At 34.5% G+C, this 20,504-nt stretch overlaps 1 protein-coding gene across 3 annotated transcripts in view; it reads left to right on the top strand.

Annotated features, from left to right (window-relative positions):
• Window positions 1-18,161, top strand: part of LOC143237225 (vang-like protein 2) — a 36,049-nt gene extending 17,888 nt beyond the window's left edge. For all 3 annotated transcript variants that reach the window (XM_076476237.1, XM_076476235.1, XM_076476236.1), the window contains 2 exons: window positions 2,673-3,945; window positions 16,797-18,161. In XM_076476237.1, the coding sequence (XP_076332352.1) occupies window positions 2,760-3,945; window positions 16,797-17,224 (1,614 nt within the window). In that variant the 5' untranslated portion in view covers window positions 2,673-2,759 and the 3' untranslated portion in view covers window positions 17,225-18,161. The remainder of the gene's footprint in view (window positions 1-2,672; window positions 3,946-16,796) is intronic.
• Window positions 18,162-20,504: the final 2,343 nt, after the last annotated feature.

Here is a 20,504-nt window from a genome sequence, read left to right as displayed (position 1 = left end):
TATATCGTTATTGTTTCGCTAAAAATTAAAAGAAAATACATTTTTATTGTCAGATTTTCAAGAAACGTTATCGACTTAAGAGGCTAGCATCGTTTGTTTTTATTTAACTAAACATTGATGCATGGAACTAGAATTTTACTCAGTTTTAATTCACAGTATATCAAAATATTTATGAATAAAAGATCAGATTATAGTTATTAATACCTGTTCTCCTTTATTTAACTGTATTTTAAATACTTCAAAATTAGTAAAAAAAATGAACCAAAAACAAAGATATCATATAGAAAAACCACAAAGTTCAGCTACGATCTCGCCTTATAAATTAAACACAAGCTTATTATGGGAATAAAAATATCAAAAATTGAAACCAAAAAGGGTAAATTTCAATTTGTAAGATGACTTCGTGTTTCACTTACTTTGAGGAAACTTATGTACAACACAATTTTTACTATGAGTTATTTTGAGAATATGAACACGTTCTACAAGAATAAAACTGTCATAACTTAGAAAGACCTAGAAAAATGACAACTAAACACATAGAAATGCATATTTTGATAGCTGTAGACAGATAGAAGGTATTATTACTTCACACGCAAACCTAACTTTGGGTATTCAAAATGAAGATATTCTCAAGATTAATATATTTACTCTTATTAACATTTAAAGCGAAGCTAACGCACGTGGTCGTCAGTACTTTTATAGATGATGGATAACGGCTTCAAATTTATTTATTGAATTTTTTACATTTGACTAATTAAACTTCTAATACGCTTTTTTTCGCTCTCTTATGACCACAAGTTAATAACAGGAAGTTCTTTCAACAAAGGTCAGAACAATAGAAACGCAAAACATTTGTAGCTCTCGTTTTATACACATATCATTCATTGTTTATAAAGATACGAAAATAAAGACTTTTGTTTGTTTTTTCGATTTAAACCTTCTGAACCCAAATTGTGTAGATAGTAGGCACGAATAAATAGTGGGATTGACCGTAAAATTAGAATGACCTCAGGGCTGAAAGGGCGAAAATTTTGTTGGGACATTGGATTCTAACCAGCGACTCTCAGATTACGAGTCGAACGACCACCTGGCCATACCGGGCCTCGCGTGAATGACTTCATGTGTGTATGCCAACAACTGAGATACGGTTATTAAAGCAATTTCACCTCGGATCCTTTGTACAGTTAAAATAACAAGTAAACCAAGTTTAGCATTATACAGATTTTGTTCCGTGTTTCTTATTGCTACTGTTATAGAAAATATTACTGACACATTGTGCAAGCTTATTTTGTGTGGATAAAAGTGTAATCCGTATTATTATTTTGTTAAATTAAGAGTACACTATACTATATATAGAATCCTCATATCTGAACTTCGTACAGATATTTGTAAGGCCCGAATACTGTGATAATTATCAATGAACTAGAATGTTTACAAGATCTCCCGTACTGTAAATGAGAGAAATTAATTGTCTTGGTTTTTAGTTTAAAAGCTGTAGCTGTTTATACTATCTAAATAAAATTTTCTCTGTAATATGACATCTTAATGTGTAGTACTGTAAAATAGTACAGAAGACTGGGTTGTTGTTAGACGCATAGCTACACTATGGTCTGGCTATCTGTGATCTTCCCACCGCTAACACTGAAACACACTTTTTAAAGTTGTAGCTTGTAGACTTACTGTAGTGTCAGTAGGGGCCAGTATCGAAAAACAAGTAGCAACAAAATGATATTGAACTAAAACAGAATGTGTGAACAGAAGAATATTTGGATCCACAAACCGTCAGATAACATTTCATCAGAGTAATTTCCGAGTTCGCGTTTCCTTTTCGTTCACTCAAGTGATTGTTTCATTGATTATTCTACGCAAGATAAAATCAAAAGCAAGTAAAAACCTCCTCGCGTGTAGTGTTCACTGTCATTACAATCTCGTGTTCTTCAGCTCCCATACTTAGACAGCAGAGATGTTTTAACTCAGGAAAATGTTTAACCCTTGTTAGTACAGGCCTCAAACCTGGATAATATATAATTGATTTTGAATAAACTCCTTCTTCTAGGAATTCTGGGTCCACTACATCTTACCTTTATAGTAAATAATTCTCTAGTGTAGCAACTGCCATTAATTTATTTTAAATATTAACATAATAATGTTCTGTAAGATTAGTTTGACTGCTATGGAAGCAAAGCATTATATTTAACAAACTCGGTGTGTAATAACAGTCAATTCCACCATTCGGTTAAGAACAATAGCAGAGACCGTGGCTGCCTCTGACCTGTTGCTGTTATTGTAGTTAGTAGTTCTAAAATAACTATAACCATGCCTGAACTTGAGGTCCCTGACCAGCCATTTAGTCTATGGATTCTAAATGTTGACGTTGAAGTAAAAACGAGTACACCAAGTACCATATACTAAATAACATCAAATTATACCCAATCGTATAAATATTTACAATCAAAAAGTAATTATATTTTATTTGACAGTTCAGGATTTTAGTTAAATTGGTATGTGGCATCAATTTATCAGTATCTGGATTATATGTGACCTATAGTGCTTGGTGTCAGTTATGTATTTAGTTTCGATAAAGTAAGACGTATGATATGTGTATAATCATATTAATAAACTCCATTTCATATTGTAATAATACCGATTTTTTTTACTTTTTTATCTTTTAGGAAGTAAGTACAGAATCAGACGAAACAATGGGATTCTGTTGGACGTAGAAACTCAGAAATTATTTTTCGATTTATTAAAACGCAATAATGGAGACGGAATCTGTCAGATCTGGACATAGTGGTCATTCCTCTCACTCTCGCCGTAGTAAAGGTAACTCTTGTACCACTTCAAATCATCACCACCACCACCACAGGTCGCGTGGTTACCGTCGATCCAGCAGAAGTGATAGGCCGTTCTCGATAAGTGGTGGAAGTAAGCGGGAACTGGGTAATGACCGTCGTAATGAAGAGGTGATCGAAGTGCAAGTTCTACCTCAAGATGACAACTGGGGAGACAACACCACTGCTATCACAGGTAACACTAGTGAACACTCAGTGTCTGTAGACGATTTATCAAAGCTTGAAAAGGAATTCGAGGAAGGCGTGTCGTTTCATTGTCATAGATTAATAGGAACGGTCATTGGAGCGATACTGGCCTCCTGCGCTTTTCTCTCGCCCATCGTTATGGTAATTCTTCCAAAAATTGAGACGCTAAAATGGAAAGTACAGAAGTGTGGTCCGGAGTGTGATGGTTTACTGATTAGCTGTTCTTTCAAGTTACTAATTCTTTTAATAGGGACGTGGGCTGTCTTTTTTCGAAAGCCAAAAGCCACAATGCCAAGAATATTTATTTTTCGCGCTCTCGTTTTAGCGTTAGTGTTCATATTCACGTTTTCGTACTGGTTGTTTTATGTTGTGCGGATTGTGGAGAAACGTAAGAGTGATTATGAGATTTCCTACCACAGTATTGTGCTTTTCGCTGTATCACTTGTGGATGCCTTGCTTTTTATTCATTATCTGGCTGTTATTTTAATGGAAGTCCGGCAGCTTCAACCACAGTATTTCGTTAAAGTGGTCCGCTCGCCTGACGGGGAAAGTCACTGTTACAATATGGGTCAGTTAAGTATCCAACGAGCAGCGGTTTGGGTTTTAGAACGCTATTATCGAGATTTTTCTATTTATAATCCTTATTTAGAAACGCTGCCAAGTAAAACGAGGAAACCTCTATCGGAGTTTAAGTTTTATGATGTCGATGGAACGCCTAATAACACAACTATTAATGGTCAGTCTCGTGCAGTCTTGGCAGCTAGTGCTCGTCGAAGAGACTCTAGTCACAATGAAAGATTCTACGAAGAGCAGGAATACAACAGGAGAGTGCAGAAAAGGCGAGCTAGACTGGTAACGGCAGCCGAAGAGGCTTTCACCCATATTAGAAGACTTAGAGATGAACAAGGTTAGTGCTGAACTGAACATGTGTGGGGTTTGGTAACATTCCGAAAGTTGTTACTAATGGTAATATACGGAATTATTGTTTATACATTTAGTTAAGGAACTTGCTAATTCTTTCTCGGAAATGTTTAAACTTTAAATTACAGTAATTAGTATTCAAAAGATAAGGCAAACATTTTTTTTTTTGCAATAAACATTATACGTATCTGAAAAAAATGTTGAAGTCATTGAAGAAAAGTCATGTCTAACTTTCTAAACGCTTCTTAACTTTACATTTTGTTAACATAAGACTAGTTAACCAAATATCTGATGCAAGATAATAGTGGATATTATCGTAATTTACTAACTCAACTGCGACTCGTTTGATAACATTGTGTAGTGAAACTGAGTATAATTAAATGTAGTAAATAGTGTAAGATTTTGGTTAATAACGTGTCTTGGAAACTGAATTTGTGCTACACTCAACGCGGATTATTTTCGTCCCGTGTGAAAAATATTTGTCTTTTTCTGTTACAAAGAGTTGGGTGCATTATAGCAAATTGATTTTGCGTATTTAAATCATTAACAAGTGTAGACAGTATAAATTCGCGTTGGAACGGTATGCATAAACACTAAACGTTAACTTTGCGTTTCGTAGGTAAACTGATTCCACTAAAAATTGATACTCTTCGGTCATGAAGATACTTTCAGATTGGGAATTTTTAGATCTTCGAAATCAGATATCCCCTGTATATAATAGCATTGTAAAACAAAAGAACATCGATCGACTTGGTGGACAATTGGTTTGTTTGTAATTAAGCACAAAGCTACACAATGGGTTATCTGTGTCTGCCCACCACAGGTATCGAAACCCTGATTCTATCATTGTAAGTCCACAGACTGTGATGAATAAATTGTCTTTTTTGTAACGTGAGAATTTACGTGCTTAAAGCTGTCTAGTAATACTTAACGCTGTAAATCAGTACATTAACTCATCGGTTAAGTAGCTTTTCTGTTAACTTAATTCTCGTCCGTTTACGAGGTTCGGCCAAACAGTAGATTTAAATTTGTCTGGATTCCTTTATCAAACAACAAAGCAACGTAAACGCTATAAGTGTACAGTTAATTATGAAGAATATTTCACATAATTATAAATATTCAAAATTGATAACGAAATAGGTCACGTCTCACAATCGTTGTCACTGATGGAAATATACAGCCTGTTAAAACAAATATTTAGTGTTATTATAGATATTCAAAATCTACAAAATTAAATAAAAAAAAGAATTGAAAACGTTACTGCTTACAGTGGTTGTCACTGATACAACTGTGTTTAGGAGGAGAATTGGATACATTAGGCTTGAATAGTAAATTATAAGAAAGCTAAACAAATCATAAGCACGGGAAACTGTCAGATGTATAGACAATTAATGTTTAGCATCTTTATATTTTTAGTCTTAATCATGGGAAAACGAAATAAATGATTGGTCCAACCTTCATGACCAATTTACCAAAATTCTTTACAATATTAATTCAAAGATTCTCTGACGCGGCCACGTAAATTGTTTATAGAAAACGAGTTAATTAATACATAATGAATGTACTGTTTAGAGTGTGTTAAACACAGGTTGCATGTGACTAATAATAAGGGTATATATTAGTTAGATTGATAGAGAGGCCCGCTGGCAACTAGTGTTTGAACTACAGACGTGACCTTGAAAGGTTAGGCCTTGATTACTGAAGACTAGAACCAAACGTTGGTCGTGAGAAGTATTTAAACAACGAGAAAAACTAATTGACGCATTATCTTATACGTAGTCGGTATATCTACAGATGTTTCGTATGAAGTGTATTGTATGTTTACACTTGTGAAATAATTGAGTGTTTTCAATTTAAAAAAAAAAAAACAATCGGTAAGATAGTGATATGCCCCGCTAATACAGCGGTATGTCTCCGGATTTACAACGCTAAAATCAGGGGTTCGATTCCCCTTGGTGGGCTGAGCAGATAGACCTATGTGGCTTTGCTATAAGAAACGCAACAACAACAAGATTGTGATATGACTTTTTAAAAATGTACTGACGTAGTTAAATATGATCAATGTAGTTATTTGATCTGAATTTCGCGCAAAGCTAAACGACGATTATCTGCGCTAGCCGTCCCTAATTTAGTAGAGTCAGACTAGAGGGAAGGCAGCTAGTCATCACTACCCACCGCCAACTCTTGGACTACTCTTTTATCAACGAATAGTGGGATTGACCGTAACTTATAACGCCCCCACAGCTGAAAGGGCGAGAATGTTTGGTGCGACGAGGATTCGAAACCTTGACCCTCAGATTACGAGTCGAACGCCTTAACACACCTGGCCATACCTGGCCACTTTAATGTAATTACTAACTCTAACTACTAACTAACCACTAACTCTTGAGCTGCTCTTTTGCCAACAAATAGTGGGATTGACCGTAACTTTATAACGTCTCCACGGCATAAATGACGATCATATTTTGTGTGACAAGGATTCGGACCCGTGACCCTCAGATTACGAGTCGATCGCCCTAACCAGCTGACCATGCCGGGCCTTGATCAATGTGAAATTAAATTATACATCTTTTTTTTATTATTATTCACGAGAAATATTAATTGTTAAATGCTTCAACTAATAACATCGAAAAGGTTTCTTAACCATAATCATATCCAAGAAAACAGCTGCAGTTCCAAAAAAGTTACTTCTTATTTTAGAAATGATTAACGATTAGTCATAAGAAGTTTAGAGAAATCATAAGCACAAGAAGGTGTCAGAATATATAAAAATTGATGTTATTATTTAGCACCTTTGTTTTTCGGTTCTAGTTATGAGAAAAGGAATAACTGATTGGTCCAACCTCCATGACCAGTTTACCAAAATCATCAACAACGTTCTTTCAAAGGTTCTCTGATGTGTCACGCAGATTGTTTACAGATAACAAGTTAATACATAATATTGCCCTGTTGCAGAGTTTTGGTTGTGTCTTCCAATAAATTCAGTTCATAAATTCAACGCTGTATACTTTACCTGGTCCTCCAAGATCATTTGACCAAACAATCAACGTGTTGTGCAGTTTTGCACTCAAAGAAATATCTTTCCTTTATTTATCCTTACGAAATATGGTTAACGTTATAAAAATGTGCAGTCATGTTACAATTGGTTTATGAACAAGAAAATAGCAAACAATTCGTTATTTTTTTCCTAATGACGAGCTACAATTTTCTAGAAACGCACATTTCGTCTCACCATATCGTAAGTAATTGAACAGTTGATATTATTGACAAAGAAAGAATAATATTATTTTCATGAACGGTTCAAGTTTATTAAGGTCGAAATATTGAATTTGTTCCGAAAAAATCTGGGATTCTTTTCCATATATTTCTAATACTGCAGTCTCATTTGTTCGTCTCATGGAAACGGCTGAATCCTTATAATTCAGAGTTTTTTCGTCGTAACAACAAATATTTAGGTAAGACCCAATTAGACCTGTTACATATTATAATTTATCTCGGATGAATCTCAAATTTATGTTACATACGTTACGTCTTACGATTTCAAGTTCCTGGAAATTTTAATTTGGAAGTTAATCGAATGATTGATACGCACAATTTTCTTTTTTAACACAAATATATTTTAATATACAACAATACAGTTTATAATAACGGTTATTACAAATAATGATCTATTTACAAAAGTTTTACAAATACACAAGCAATATTCAATCTTCTATCTGGTCTGAAACTGAATATTTTATCGACGGTCCAGGTCCACGTCGAGCGATTTAATTCTGAGTTGGTTCACAGGTACACTTCACTATTGGGAACGCTAGCTAACTCCTTTCTTGTCTGGTTTCACGCGGTTTATAAGCTCAATTTTTACCAAGGAAGATAACTAATATTTTCGTAGAAATACTAACGTCGAAAACTAATTTACTGAAGTTTGTAATGTTCGAAATCTGTAAGAGTTCCTGGTCAAATATCAGTAGTTTTTTAATTTATAAGCGTTTATCACAGTTGTAGCTTCCAAGTGTTACGGTGTACTGACTGTAACTGACCAACAGTGTTCTAAAACTATCTCTTGACGTGTCGATTTATGAACATTTTGGCAAACGTTCTCGAAAGTTTACTTAGCAACAATAGTGTCGGTCACTAGTATTACATACACACTTAGTACATTGTCGATTCTTATGCTTGAGAATTTTCTATTTTAAAGAACACAATACACATTTAACAACATACTTTACATGCCTTAAACTGAAACAAACCTAGATATTAAAATAAATGTATAACAGTGGATCCGTTACTGACCAGTAATTACTTTAAACGGACTTAACTTACGTACGAGTACATTTAAAATACCAGTTAATTATCTTCCTGTAGTTTCAAAAACGCTCTCTGCACTATGTCGCCAAGTGTGTGCTTTAAGAGGTACAGTCAGGTTCTGCTATTCGGTCAGACAGTAGTAGTTTAAAAATTGGCGGCGATTTCCTTATTAACTGCCTTCACTCTAATCTAGCCCGGTATGGCCCGGTGATTAAGGCTCTCGACTCCTAATTTGAGGGTTACGGGTTCGAATCCCCGTCACACCAAACATGCTTGCCCTTTCAGCCATGGAGACGTTATAATGTGACGGTTAATCCCACCATTCGTTGGTAAAAGAATAGCCCGAGCATTGGCAGTGGGTGGTGATGACTAGTTGCCTTCCCTCTAGTCTTACACTGCTAAATTAGGGACGGCTAGCGCAGATACCCCTCGAGTAGCTTTGCACGAAATTCAAAAGCAAACAAACAAACCATCTAATCTATCAATTTAAATTTGGCGACAGATACGGCCAGATTGTACTTTAATAGCTTTGTACACACAAATTATCTAAAACAAAATTTTCTGCTAAATTCCAAGAATTGGTTGTTTTTTTCACATTCAAGAAATCCGATTGTTGTTATAAATTCGTGATGACGAGAAAACCCATAGAGAAAATTATATATGTATAAACGTCTGGTATGGATTGAGAAAACTCTATGAAGAGGAGTGAACAACGTTTCGATCTTCTTCGGTCATTATCAGGTTCACAAAGAAAGAAAGAAGTAACTGACCGATAGCTGACCACATGTTTAAAGGCGGTTGTGTAATTGAGTGTAGGAATGTAGAGGGCGTGCTTAGATGTTTGATAATATTTATTAATTTAGGTATAAATATGTTCCTTTGTATTAGTTTATCTTCGGCTTGAGTTATATAAGTAAGGCTTCTTTAATTTTGCATTTGTTTATGTTTGTTTCTTTATTTAGTATTTGGGTGTTTTGTATGGTTATGTTTATTTTATTTGCAATGTTTGAAAACGTGTGAAGGTGACTTTTGTGTTCTTTGAATCTGGTTTCCATTTTTCTATTTGTTTCTCCAATATAGAAGTCGTGGCAGTTGTCACATTGTATTTTATAAATAACGTTGGTGTTGTGTTTGTCAATGTAGTTTTTACATAGTATAGACCTTAGTTTTGTGGTTAGTTTTTGAATAAATTTGGTATTAACTGGAATGTCATATTTTGTTACTAGTTTTTGTCAAATGTTGGTTACTTTCCTGCTGATGTCGGGAATATATGGTATGCAGCAGTATATGGTTTCTTGATTTTTTTAAATCGTGGGATATATTTACTTTTGTTAATTGATTTTGCTTTTCGTCTAGGTGTGTGCGTATAATGTTTTCTGTACCCATATCAGCCGTTTTTACATATATAAAGGTGTTATAAATTATTTCTAATATACCAGCACAACTAGAAGTGTACACAATCTTATAACGGTTAAAATGCACTTTAGTTCTCTGAATGATGGCAGTCGATATTTTCACTGTAGCTTATTGATGTATAATCTACTCAGATCTTTTCTTACGAATTAATATTAATTTTTTAATGTGCAACAAAAGGAATTTACGCTGAAGCGTTTGAAAAACATTTTGTGTCTTTAACTTATTTTTGTGAGCATTTACGTAAATATTTTCAGCATGACAAGTTAGAGATCATAACAGTACATGCAAAGGTTAAGTTGGACTGTCCTTACTTTGAGGTCAATATCTTAGGCCCTTTCGTACCACATGGAAATAAGGCCAACTAGGTAGAGGTTCACCAAGATAAGGGTTCTAGTCACAGCCCCTGTTCTGCTTCAAGCACCTAGAGAATTAAAGTAGTATTCTCGCTAATCATTTTGAAGGTATACCTATCAAGTTGCCATTGATGGATTTCTTTTTAAGCAATAGCGTTGTTGGAACGGGAAAGGGAAGAGTGTCGCATTCATACATTAAATGGATTGTAGAGAGCTGCAGGATTAAGTGGTACACTTTGGAAATGACAGCCTCATGACGGAGTCTTTTACAATGAAAACTACACTGCAGAACTATTATCTCAATACAGTCTTCAAATAGAGCATGATCAGACCTATGTACATGGACTGGAACGACAGGATGACGCTTCGAAATCGTCTTAATGTCATGTATTCAACTGTCTGGTTATATTACTTAACTATGTGTGAAAAGTATTATAAACATGACGAAAAAAGCCAAAGTTAGTAACATTTGCATCACTTGTGTATTAATTTGCCTGCATGAACAGCAGTTATTGTTTCTTGTTATTAAGCACAGAGTACACAGGAGTATACTTTTACTGTGCCTACTCCCGATATCGAAATGCGGATTTTGTTTGATGTTATTTATAAGCCCTCAAATTTACGCTGAGCCACTAGGGAAAGTATTTATTATGAAACAAAAAAAAAAATCCATATGTTTTGTTTATTGTGATTAAGTACATAGCTACACAATGGGCTATCTGTGTTCTGTCCACTACACGTATCGAAACTCGATTTCTAGCGGTGGGAGTTCACAGACATACCGCTGTGCCATCTGGGAGCTAACCTGCACATATAACACATACCTTTACTTACAAGATGGAAAAGCTAAATATTTACATTCTTAACTGCGTGTGAAGGGATAGTTTTAAAATAATTAACAAATTAATCATGTGAAACACAGAAGTGTGTGTCGTTATTATTATGGGTCAAAACTATACATTTATTATAGGTATTTTGGGCATCATAATAAAAATGCATTAGTATCATAAATAACAATAAGAAAGAATACTGTTGCACTTTGTTGATACCATTAGTATGTTGACTTTGTTTTCTATCGTACACAGTAAAATGTGCATCGTTATCATTGTGTTTGTTTCTATTGACGGTAATCTCTTAAAAGTTTTTTTTTCTCTCTGTTGAAATACCATGCCCTAAAACGCAAATAATTCTGAGGTATCTTTCACACCAATTCTTATATGGCAAATGTGAAGGAATAATAAATGTGAAAGTTTTGAGCGTAAACAAAACATTAAGAACTTTAAAGAGTTTCTCTGCAATAAAAAAAGCAAACATGAACTTAATATTTATAATTCATTGTTTGAGACTCGGGTAAAGATATATTTTTAATATCCCATTTCGAGTTAAATAAACAAACTTGATATTAGTCGATGAGACAGTGGCGTATACCTTAATTTGCTAATTTTTTTTTTAACGTTAAGTTGTTATTGTTTGCTTAGTGCAAAGCTACACAATGGTTTATATGTACTCTCTTTACCCATGATTGAACTCCGGATTTTAGGATTTTAAGTTCACAAACCTGCAGTTGACCCATCGGGGGAAGAACTTTTACCTTAAAATTAAAAGTGCAATTATTTGTTAATTGTCAGCGAACTAAACATGTTAATATTTATTAAGTATTGAGAATACAGTACAAGAACTGTATACATATATTGTTAATATAATTGAGGACAGGGCGAGTTTTGTTTACTATAACACCTACCTTTAAGTGCACAACTAATATTTTCTTACCATAGGTGCCCCACAAGTACGTAAGCCGTAAGTTTACGAAGTTACAACGCTAAAATCCCAGACAAGATCCCACAGTACAACATAATTCAGATTGTCTCTTATGTAACCTTGCACTAAAAAACAAAAGCAACATCATCATGGACAGACTTTCATTAAACAGTTTGTATTCAGTGGTGTACGTTTAATACTTGGAGTTGTTAAAATAACAAAGAAATCTTACATCTGTGTAAACTATAAACAAGAACATAGTGTGAATAGTGTCACGTTTTTTTTTTATCACAAAGAACATTTACTACGTGACCAGGAAAAATATTGACTTGTTTGGCTGGTGATTCATATTCGCCAATGCTTATGTATTTCAAGTAAAGATTAGATATATTTCTTTGAAACAATAAACATATAAGCATGTTTTAAAAATGCAATATATCATCCCCTCTCTCATCATTTCTTAGATATTTGCTTTAGATTAATACATTTATAGTATACCAGCTCAGATGATGAAGTGCACTTTTGATAACACTTTCTGTTAATGATTGGCATCCATACTAAAAATATTTATTAGTGTCTAACGAACATCGTTAACATGAATGTCATGCACCGATTTTTGAATTAAAGTCACCGAGAAGTCAAAGATCAAATTAATGCATTTTCAAATTGCAAATATAAGCAACGTGGTGGTTTTGCTGCAGACGTGGTTAGTATATTGCATTTTTATGGTTCAATTTATGGAAACGAAAATCTAAGTGTATTCCAGATTAGGGAAAGAATTTGTTAAACTTACAATTTGCAACTTGTAATCAATGTACATCATCCTCTAGCACAGGCAGGCCTCCAAGGAGAAGCCAAAGAAAAATGTAGAAGCTATCTGGAATAACTTTTCCTAGAAGTTATTGATATTTTCCAAAACGTCACAATGTTTTGGTGTTTCTCGGAGATCAGCCCACAACTTCATTGTAACATGAACCATCTCTTAGAAGAAGTTAAACATTCGAAACTTAAAACGTACTAGTCTTCTTCAGATGATTTAGACACCAAACTGGAAGATACCTCCCTCTTAGCAACTTGTGTTTGGTTTGTTTTGAATTTCGCGCAAAGGTACACGAGAGATATATGCGCTAGCACTCCCTAATTTAGTAGTGTAAGACTAGAGGGAAGGCAGCTACCCATCACCACCCACCGCCAACTCTTGGGCTACTCTTTTACCCACGAATAGTGTAATTGACCGTCACATTATAACGCCCCGCGGCTGAAACGACGAGCATGTTTAGTGCGACGTGAATTCGAACCCGAGGCCCTCGTATTACAAGTCGAGTGCCTTAACCACCTGGCCATGCCGGGCCACAGCTTTTGTTAATGATTCGAATTGCCAAAGTCAGATTCGTCTCGTGCTTACATCAGAAGGAATGTTTTGGGAATCATTGACCAATTTTACTAAATAGTTGAATATTTTTTTTATATGATATTTTCGAGAAACGATTGTCTTTTTAATAAAAATATTTGAGGTGTTTCTAGGTGATATTATCGTAAGATTTGTAGCCATTTGTCTCAGATATTTCTCGCATCATGTAAATGGTCAAGGGCTAAACTTTTCAAGAACTGTGCACAACTGCTTCATAAAAATGTGGCCCAGCATGGCCAGGTGGTTAGGGCGCTCGACTCGTAATCCGTAAGTTACGGTTTCAAATCCCCGTCACACCAAACATGCTCGCCCTTTCAGCCATAGGAGCGTTATAACGTGACGTTCAATCTCACTCTTTGTTAGTAAAAGAGTAGCTCAAGAGTTGGCGGTGGATGGTGATGACTAGCTAGCTACCTTTTTTCTGGTCTTACACTGCTAAATTAGGGACGGCTAGCGCAGATAACGCTTGGGTAACTTTGCGCGAAAATTCAAAACAAACAAACAGTCATAACAATGTCCTTGCCAGTTACTATGACGCTGAATATCTTCTTCATATTATTTATAAACTAAAGAAGCATTAAAAACAATATTTGTTTTCAGCTGCAGTTATACCACTAGTACTAGAAAGTCGCAGTGTCATTACATAATCTACTGTGAACAGATAATATTTGTTCAGCTTCGATAAACATTATGGACCACTTACTTGTTCTTTTGGCAAAACGTACTTTTTTTCAATCTGTTCAGCGACATCATGTTGTTTTTATACCAGCCTTAGTTTCTGACAAACAAAATATTCCTCAAAATTCTTCTGTGCCTATTCAACGGTTTATAATTATGAAAGAAATGTAATACATGTGCTAATTGATTCAACGACTCTTTTCATATTTTCTCATACTGTATAAATTCGTCTTAGACGGCCACGTTTTAAGTATTCTTGAATTTACTTCACGCCTGGAAACATTCCTGTACTATTAATTTACCTTCGTTTGAAGCCTCCCTTTAAATTTCTTTTCTTTTATCTTGGCCATAATCTGAGGGTCGCGGGTTCGCATCCCCGTCGCGCCAAACATGCTCGCCCTTTCAACCGTGAGGGCGTTATAATGTGACGGTCAATCCCACTATTTGTTGGTAAAAGAGTAGCCCAAGAGTTGGCGGTGGGTGGTGATGACTAGCTGCCTTCCCTCTAGTCTTACACTACTAAATTATGGACGGCTATCACAGATAGCCCTCCAGTAGCTTTGTGTGAAATTCAAAACAAACAAACAAAAACATTTTACCACATCGTTTATTCACAAACCGTAAAAGACAAAACTTATAATTTGTGTTCTTCGAATTATTTAGTAGTAAACTGAATATCTGGTAGTACATAAAGCAATGGAAATAACTGAACTATTTTGAAAATATATATATATATACATATTGTGGGCTGTAATTATGTAACCAGTTTCTTATGTTCTTCGTAAACCTTAATTTGTGGATCGTTTTGTTGTTTTTTTAACTTGTGTCGTAAATAATTCACATTTTTATTTTCTAAATGTATTACATTTATCAAGGAACTAATACAACGAGAACTAAACTTATCTGTAATGCAATACAATGTTACAAGTGAACTTATCCTCCAGCAATTTACAGTATTTATTCGGTAAAAATAACTTTTACGTTTCATGGTAAAAATCTAGGCATTTTCTTAACAGCTCATTTTAGAAAAGCAGCTTTATCTAAGAATGTAGAGACATAAAGACAAGTCAGAACTGAATTTAGGAATATTCCATACTTTGATTGTTCAAAGTGAAAAAACAAATACTGCTAAAGTTCGTTAATCATCCGATAATTTGTGAAGTTATGAAAAATCAAAATAGAAATTTGCATTTCTTACAGTCCCAATTATTGAAGTCATTTAAGTTACGACTACATTTCAAATAAGGCATAGAGTAAACTGCTACGTTAATGATACTTTAGGACGTTGATTTACCGTTCCATGTGCTTTAACTCATGGCCAAGTGTGTTAAGGAGTTCGACTCGTAATCCGAGAGTCGCGGGTTCGAATCCCGATCGTACCAAACATGCTCGCCTGTTCAACCGTGGAAGCGTTATAATGTGACGGTCAATCCCACTATTCGTTGGTAAAAGAGTAACCCAAGATTTGGCAGTGGGTGGTGATGACTAGCTGCCTTCTTTCTAAACTTACACTGCTAACTTAGGGACGGCTAGCGCAGATAGCCCTCGAGTGGCTTTGCGCGAAATTCCAAAAAACAAACTCATAAACAATAAATATACCTACTGTATTTCAAGTCTGTAATAAAATTCTAAACCTCCCACTGTCGTGTCTCACGTACAGAATACGTTTTAGTACATATTGCTAACATGGGTTGGCATTAGTGTATTTTTCAACAACAAAAATTCACTAATTTGATTTCTGTCCTCTCGGTGACTTTAAATCAAAATTCCACACGAGGCATACGGCTTCGTAATATTTGTCGCACCGCAAAACACGTTTTCAGCTTGAATGCCAAATATTACCATAAAGTGCCACTAAATTTTTTCTAAGCACTTTTTTGAGGGAGTGCTAGTATTCTCAATATCGTTAGTTCGTTATTCTTTCTTTGAAAAATGTAAATTAAATTTAAAAATAGTTTTTAATATTAAAAAACGCCGTCTTTTCAAAGGACGAATGTTAATTTGAAAATCAAGAAACGCCTAACTCTATGTTGTGTTTATTCATTTAGAACAAAAACTCATAAATTTGTCAACTGAAAGTCTTATAATGATGATTTGTTACCACTTATTTGAAACAAAGAAATAAAAAAAGTGAGAAGCTAGTTGAAGTTTTTTTTTTAATTCGTAAGAGAGAAAAAGCAGCATATATATATATATATATAAACATTTTACAAAATCATACAACTTTTATATAGTGCATCAAACATAATGATATAGCTGGAAAGAATTCCCTACCTGACAAATGAATGCTACTCATATAAGTGGAAATACGAGAACTTATCTTTGTTACGACACTTTATGAGAAGATAAATGAGTGTAAGTTGTAATAAATAAAGAAACTGTCAGAGATTCGCTTCTGGCAAATGCCAGGATACCTTGAAATCACTTATGAAAATCAGTTCACGTTCCATGTATATAGCGCTTGGTTTATTCTGATAGGTTTAAACAACGAAAGTTTTAGTTGGTCAGATAAAATATCTTGATATTCAGCTTGTCATGGTGTGTACGAGTTTTTGAAACTCTAAATAAAATATAGTTACAATATGTAGTGTTGTAATTTAACGTATACTCCAGTTATATTTGTGATTTGCATAAAAACAATATACCTTCAACACACGATGTGTAAACTAAAACTTCTTTTGAAAAAAAAACAAATAATTTAATATCTATTATAGTGTTCGCTTCATCTGTGTTTGTGATATTTATTGGAAATTATGTTTTCGCTTTCCAACTTCCTAATGGATATGTTCTATATTTGTATTATTTCATTGTCATTATTTGATACATAAGGTAAAGAAATTTGAATTCAATTGGCATTAAATAAACTGTAATAGGCAAACACTCGTTCATTTGTCTTCTTACAAATTTCGACAGGTCCTGCTATTCCCATGGTTCCTTCAGAAGCCGCCCAAGCCATATTTCCATCGATGGCCAGAGCTCTACAGAAGTACTTGAGGATAACACGACAGCAACCTCAACACTCTATGCAATCTATACTTGACCATTTAACTCTAAGTTTGACTCATGACCTTAGTCCCAAGGCTTTTCTGGAGAAATATCTAACCCCGGTGCCGGTCCTACAAAATGATAATGAAAACGTACCAGTTCAGACTTGGGCACTGGTTTGTGACGTTCTTTTGTCTCGCCCTGTAGAACGGGGATGTGTCTTTATGTTACGACAAAATGACGTTTCTCTTCTCGTTTCGATTCACAGCTTACCGCACTTCAGCGTCACAGAAGAAATTATCTATCCAAAGAGCAACAAATTTGTGTTAAGATTAAATTCGGAAACATCAGTGTAGTGTAAGCTACGATATGATTAAACACACACTTAAATCTGTGTTTTACCAATTAAACATTTGTTCAGGTTTCTTTTTCTACGTCAAGAAAAATAATCGTGCCCTTTCCTCAGTAAATTCGTTTTTATCGTATTACAAAACTAAGCTGTGACTAGTATTTTCTGATGTTGCCCAAAGCCCCAGATGCCCCAAAACGAAATACTTGAACGAAAGAAATGAGAACATCATCTACAGTCAATTTTATATTATATCATCAATCTGTATACATTTTTTTATTATTATCTTTTCTTTGGGTATATTTGATGTTGATTTTATTTCAAATGTTTCTACAATAGTTAAGGTACTTGTACTAAATTAGATGCGACAAATCAAGCGTAGGTTAAACGGTTGATGAAACAAATTATTTTATCTATAAAGTTTTAATTGACACCCTATTTGAGGAAGTAATACTGTTAATACTTAAAATAGGTCCTATATAAATTAGTATTAAATTCTCAGAGATTGAGTGTGGTTGCCCAGAAACAGACTAGCTACAAACTGGAAATTCCCTGACGAATCGGCAATTGCTAAAAATGTATCTTGTTCATAGAAATCAATAACATTGATTCACAAAATCGCAAATTGAGAAGTATCACTAAATGTAAACATGCTTAAAATAAATTATCCGGTGAGACCGAGTGATTAAAAAAAAAAAGTACTGGTCTGCCTCTGTCGGTTAAGTATACACAGAAGGTATATTTTACTGTTTAAACACCTATTTCATTACTGACTTATAAGATCCTAACAAAAAAACTATAGGCATGATTTCCCTTTCATTCTGATAACGTGTTTTGGATTGGATTAGTATGATGACGTATTTAATGTGATTAGGATAAAATGTTATTCGTATGTGTTCTTGTATATAAAACACATTCAAAATTAAACGTTAGCTCATTGACGTTATTAGTAGCCTATATGACCACTTTAGTATGATTATTAAATAGCTGTCAATTTTACTACTTATTATTATTAACTAATTCACAATTAGATGTAGGTGATCGTATAGCCTACTGCCTATGACAATGGTTGAAACCTGGTCGCCACAACCTTATGGTATCTACGTGTTAGCTGTCAAAGATACAGTCTAATTGACATCATCGATGTCTGAAGAAAAGTCCGGAAGAAAGTTAATTATTACCTGTCAACGATTCTGGTTAAAACGCTTTAGCCAATCAAATTATTAAGACTAAAACTTAGACAATAACTATTTCATTAATATTCTTGTTTTGATATTCTCTGGACATTCTCTAAAATCTAAGTTATAAGAAGTATAGAAAAATGTGAGATATTCGCTTTAGTGAACAGATTTTGTTACTGGGCAGGTTTAGGCCTCTCGTCGCCACTGACACATTAAAACATTTTTCGCTACAATGATTTCATTTGATCAATACTAAAAATGTGACGGCCAGCCTTGTTTGGAATTGAAATAGTCTAAAGCATCGTTTAGTTTCGGAATTAACATTGTGCTTGTATTTGTGGTTATGTAGGAACAGTGACAATGGCCTGTTTTACTTACAATCACATCACAAGCGTTAACCTTACTTTTAGCTGCACTACGAAGTCTTCTATATACATTTTTATGAAGCATCACAATGTACACTAATAAAATTTTTTCTTGTCAACGTCGTCACATTATAAAGCCCAAAATAAAACTTTCTTCTATTATATATACATACATACGTGTATAGATAGACATATTATTCCCTCCACACTTGTTTGTTTTTTGAATTTCGCACAAAGCTACTCGAGGGCTATCTGTGATAGCCGTCCCTAATTTAGCAGTGTAAGACTAGAGGGAAGGCAGCTAGTCATCACCACCACCCACCGCCAACTCTTGGGCTACTCTTTTACCGACGAATAGTGGGATTGACCATCACATTATAACGCCCCCATGGCTGAAAGGGCGAGCATGTGTGACGCGACGGGGATGCGAAACCCGCGACCCTCAGATTACGAGTCGCACGCCTTAACACGCTTGGCCATGCCGAGCCCCCCACCTCACTTGATAGGAAGCATTTCCTATTCTCCTCTCAACGTATGTGCTCCAAATTTGTTACAACTATCATCAGCACTCAATACTTGTAAAATTTGCACGAGTTCAATAGACCTAAATTCTAAATAATATTTAAAAGTTTCGTTGCACTTTTAATGAACGTTTTTATACATTGCCTTGTCACAAATATATTTAGATCTCTATTTGAAACTGGAGAAATGGCGTTCACCACTTCACAAAACTTGCAACCGACTGTTAAAATTAACATCCGGACGGGATTGGCACCAAATAAAATGATGCTGAATATTCATGGAGTGTTGCATGGTTTATGTAAATGAGGGCTTACAAAGCACACTGCACACATGAGAGCTTACAAAACACTGCACACACTGTGTTCGCTCATGTGACCAAAATAATCATTACTCCTACTTTTGCGTATAGTGAAACAAGTGGACAGCAGTTTTCCTCTGACAGAATTTTCGACTGACATAAATGTTGTGAAAATCTTTGAAAACTAGGTTACTAATAGCTTTGAATATTCTTTTTTAAGGGATTTTTAGGCAGTGCGGACATTGTCGAATTTTGACTTTAGTGAATTGCTTCTGCATGCTTCTAGAGTGTGCCTCAAGATAGAAACGTCAACCCACTTCAGAAACAGACAGGTGCAGTTTGTTAAAGCCGAAACTCTTTAACTTCGAATGATCTCATACATGATAAATTGCTCATAGCCAAATATTGTATTTTCTGTCGGGCATTCGCGAAATTCATGAAGTTCCCTCACTTTGTACACAGTTCGACATTACTAATCCAAATACATATTATTTTACTAAACTTATAGTAATTCAGAAAAACATTATACACACAGATGTCCAACTTGAAATAAAATAATCAAAAACATTTCTATATATTTTGATATTTTACCCAATACATATATGAGTTAATTTATATTTTCTAAATTTTTATTATTCTTGTGGCTAAAAGAAGTCAATATCTTCACGCACAATCTTTTACCAACGAAGTGCTGAGTAAGTCTTTTTCCCATGGAAACTCGATTTTAGCTTATTGTACCTCTGTGTGTGTGTATTTATTTAAGCTATTGAAGCTGTTTTTGACATTTTAAATACACTAAGTCAATTAGACACAGCTGTAAGGAAATGTTTCTTTTAGAAAGATTTATTGATGCTTTACTGAAACATTTTTGTATATAATAAAAGGCACTAAAAATGAATACATCTGGTATAGTCAAGTCCT

The sequence above is a fragment of the Tachypleus tridentatus genome, chromosome 13, assembly GCF_004210375.1.
Source record: "Tachypleus tridentatus isolate NWPU-2018 chromosome 13, ASM421037v1, whole genome shotgun sequence".
NCBI lineage: Eukaryota > Metazoa > Arthropoda > Merostomata > Xiphosura > Limulidae > Tachypleus > Tachypleus tridentatus.
Note: the sequence above shows the minus strand (reverse complement) of the source record. Positions and strands in the feature narration are given on the sequence as shown.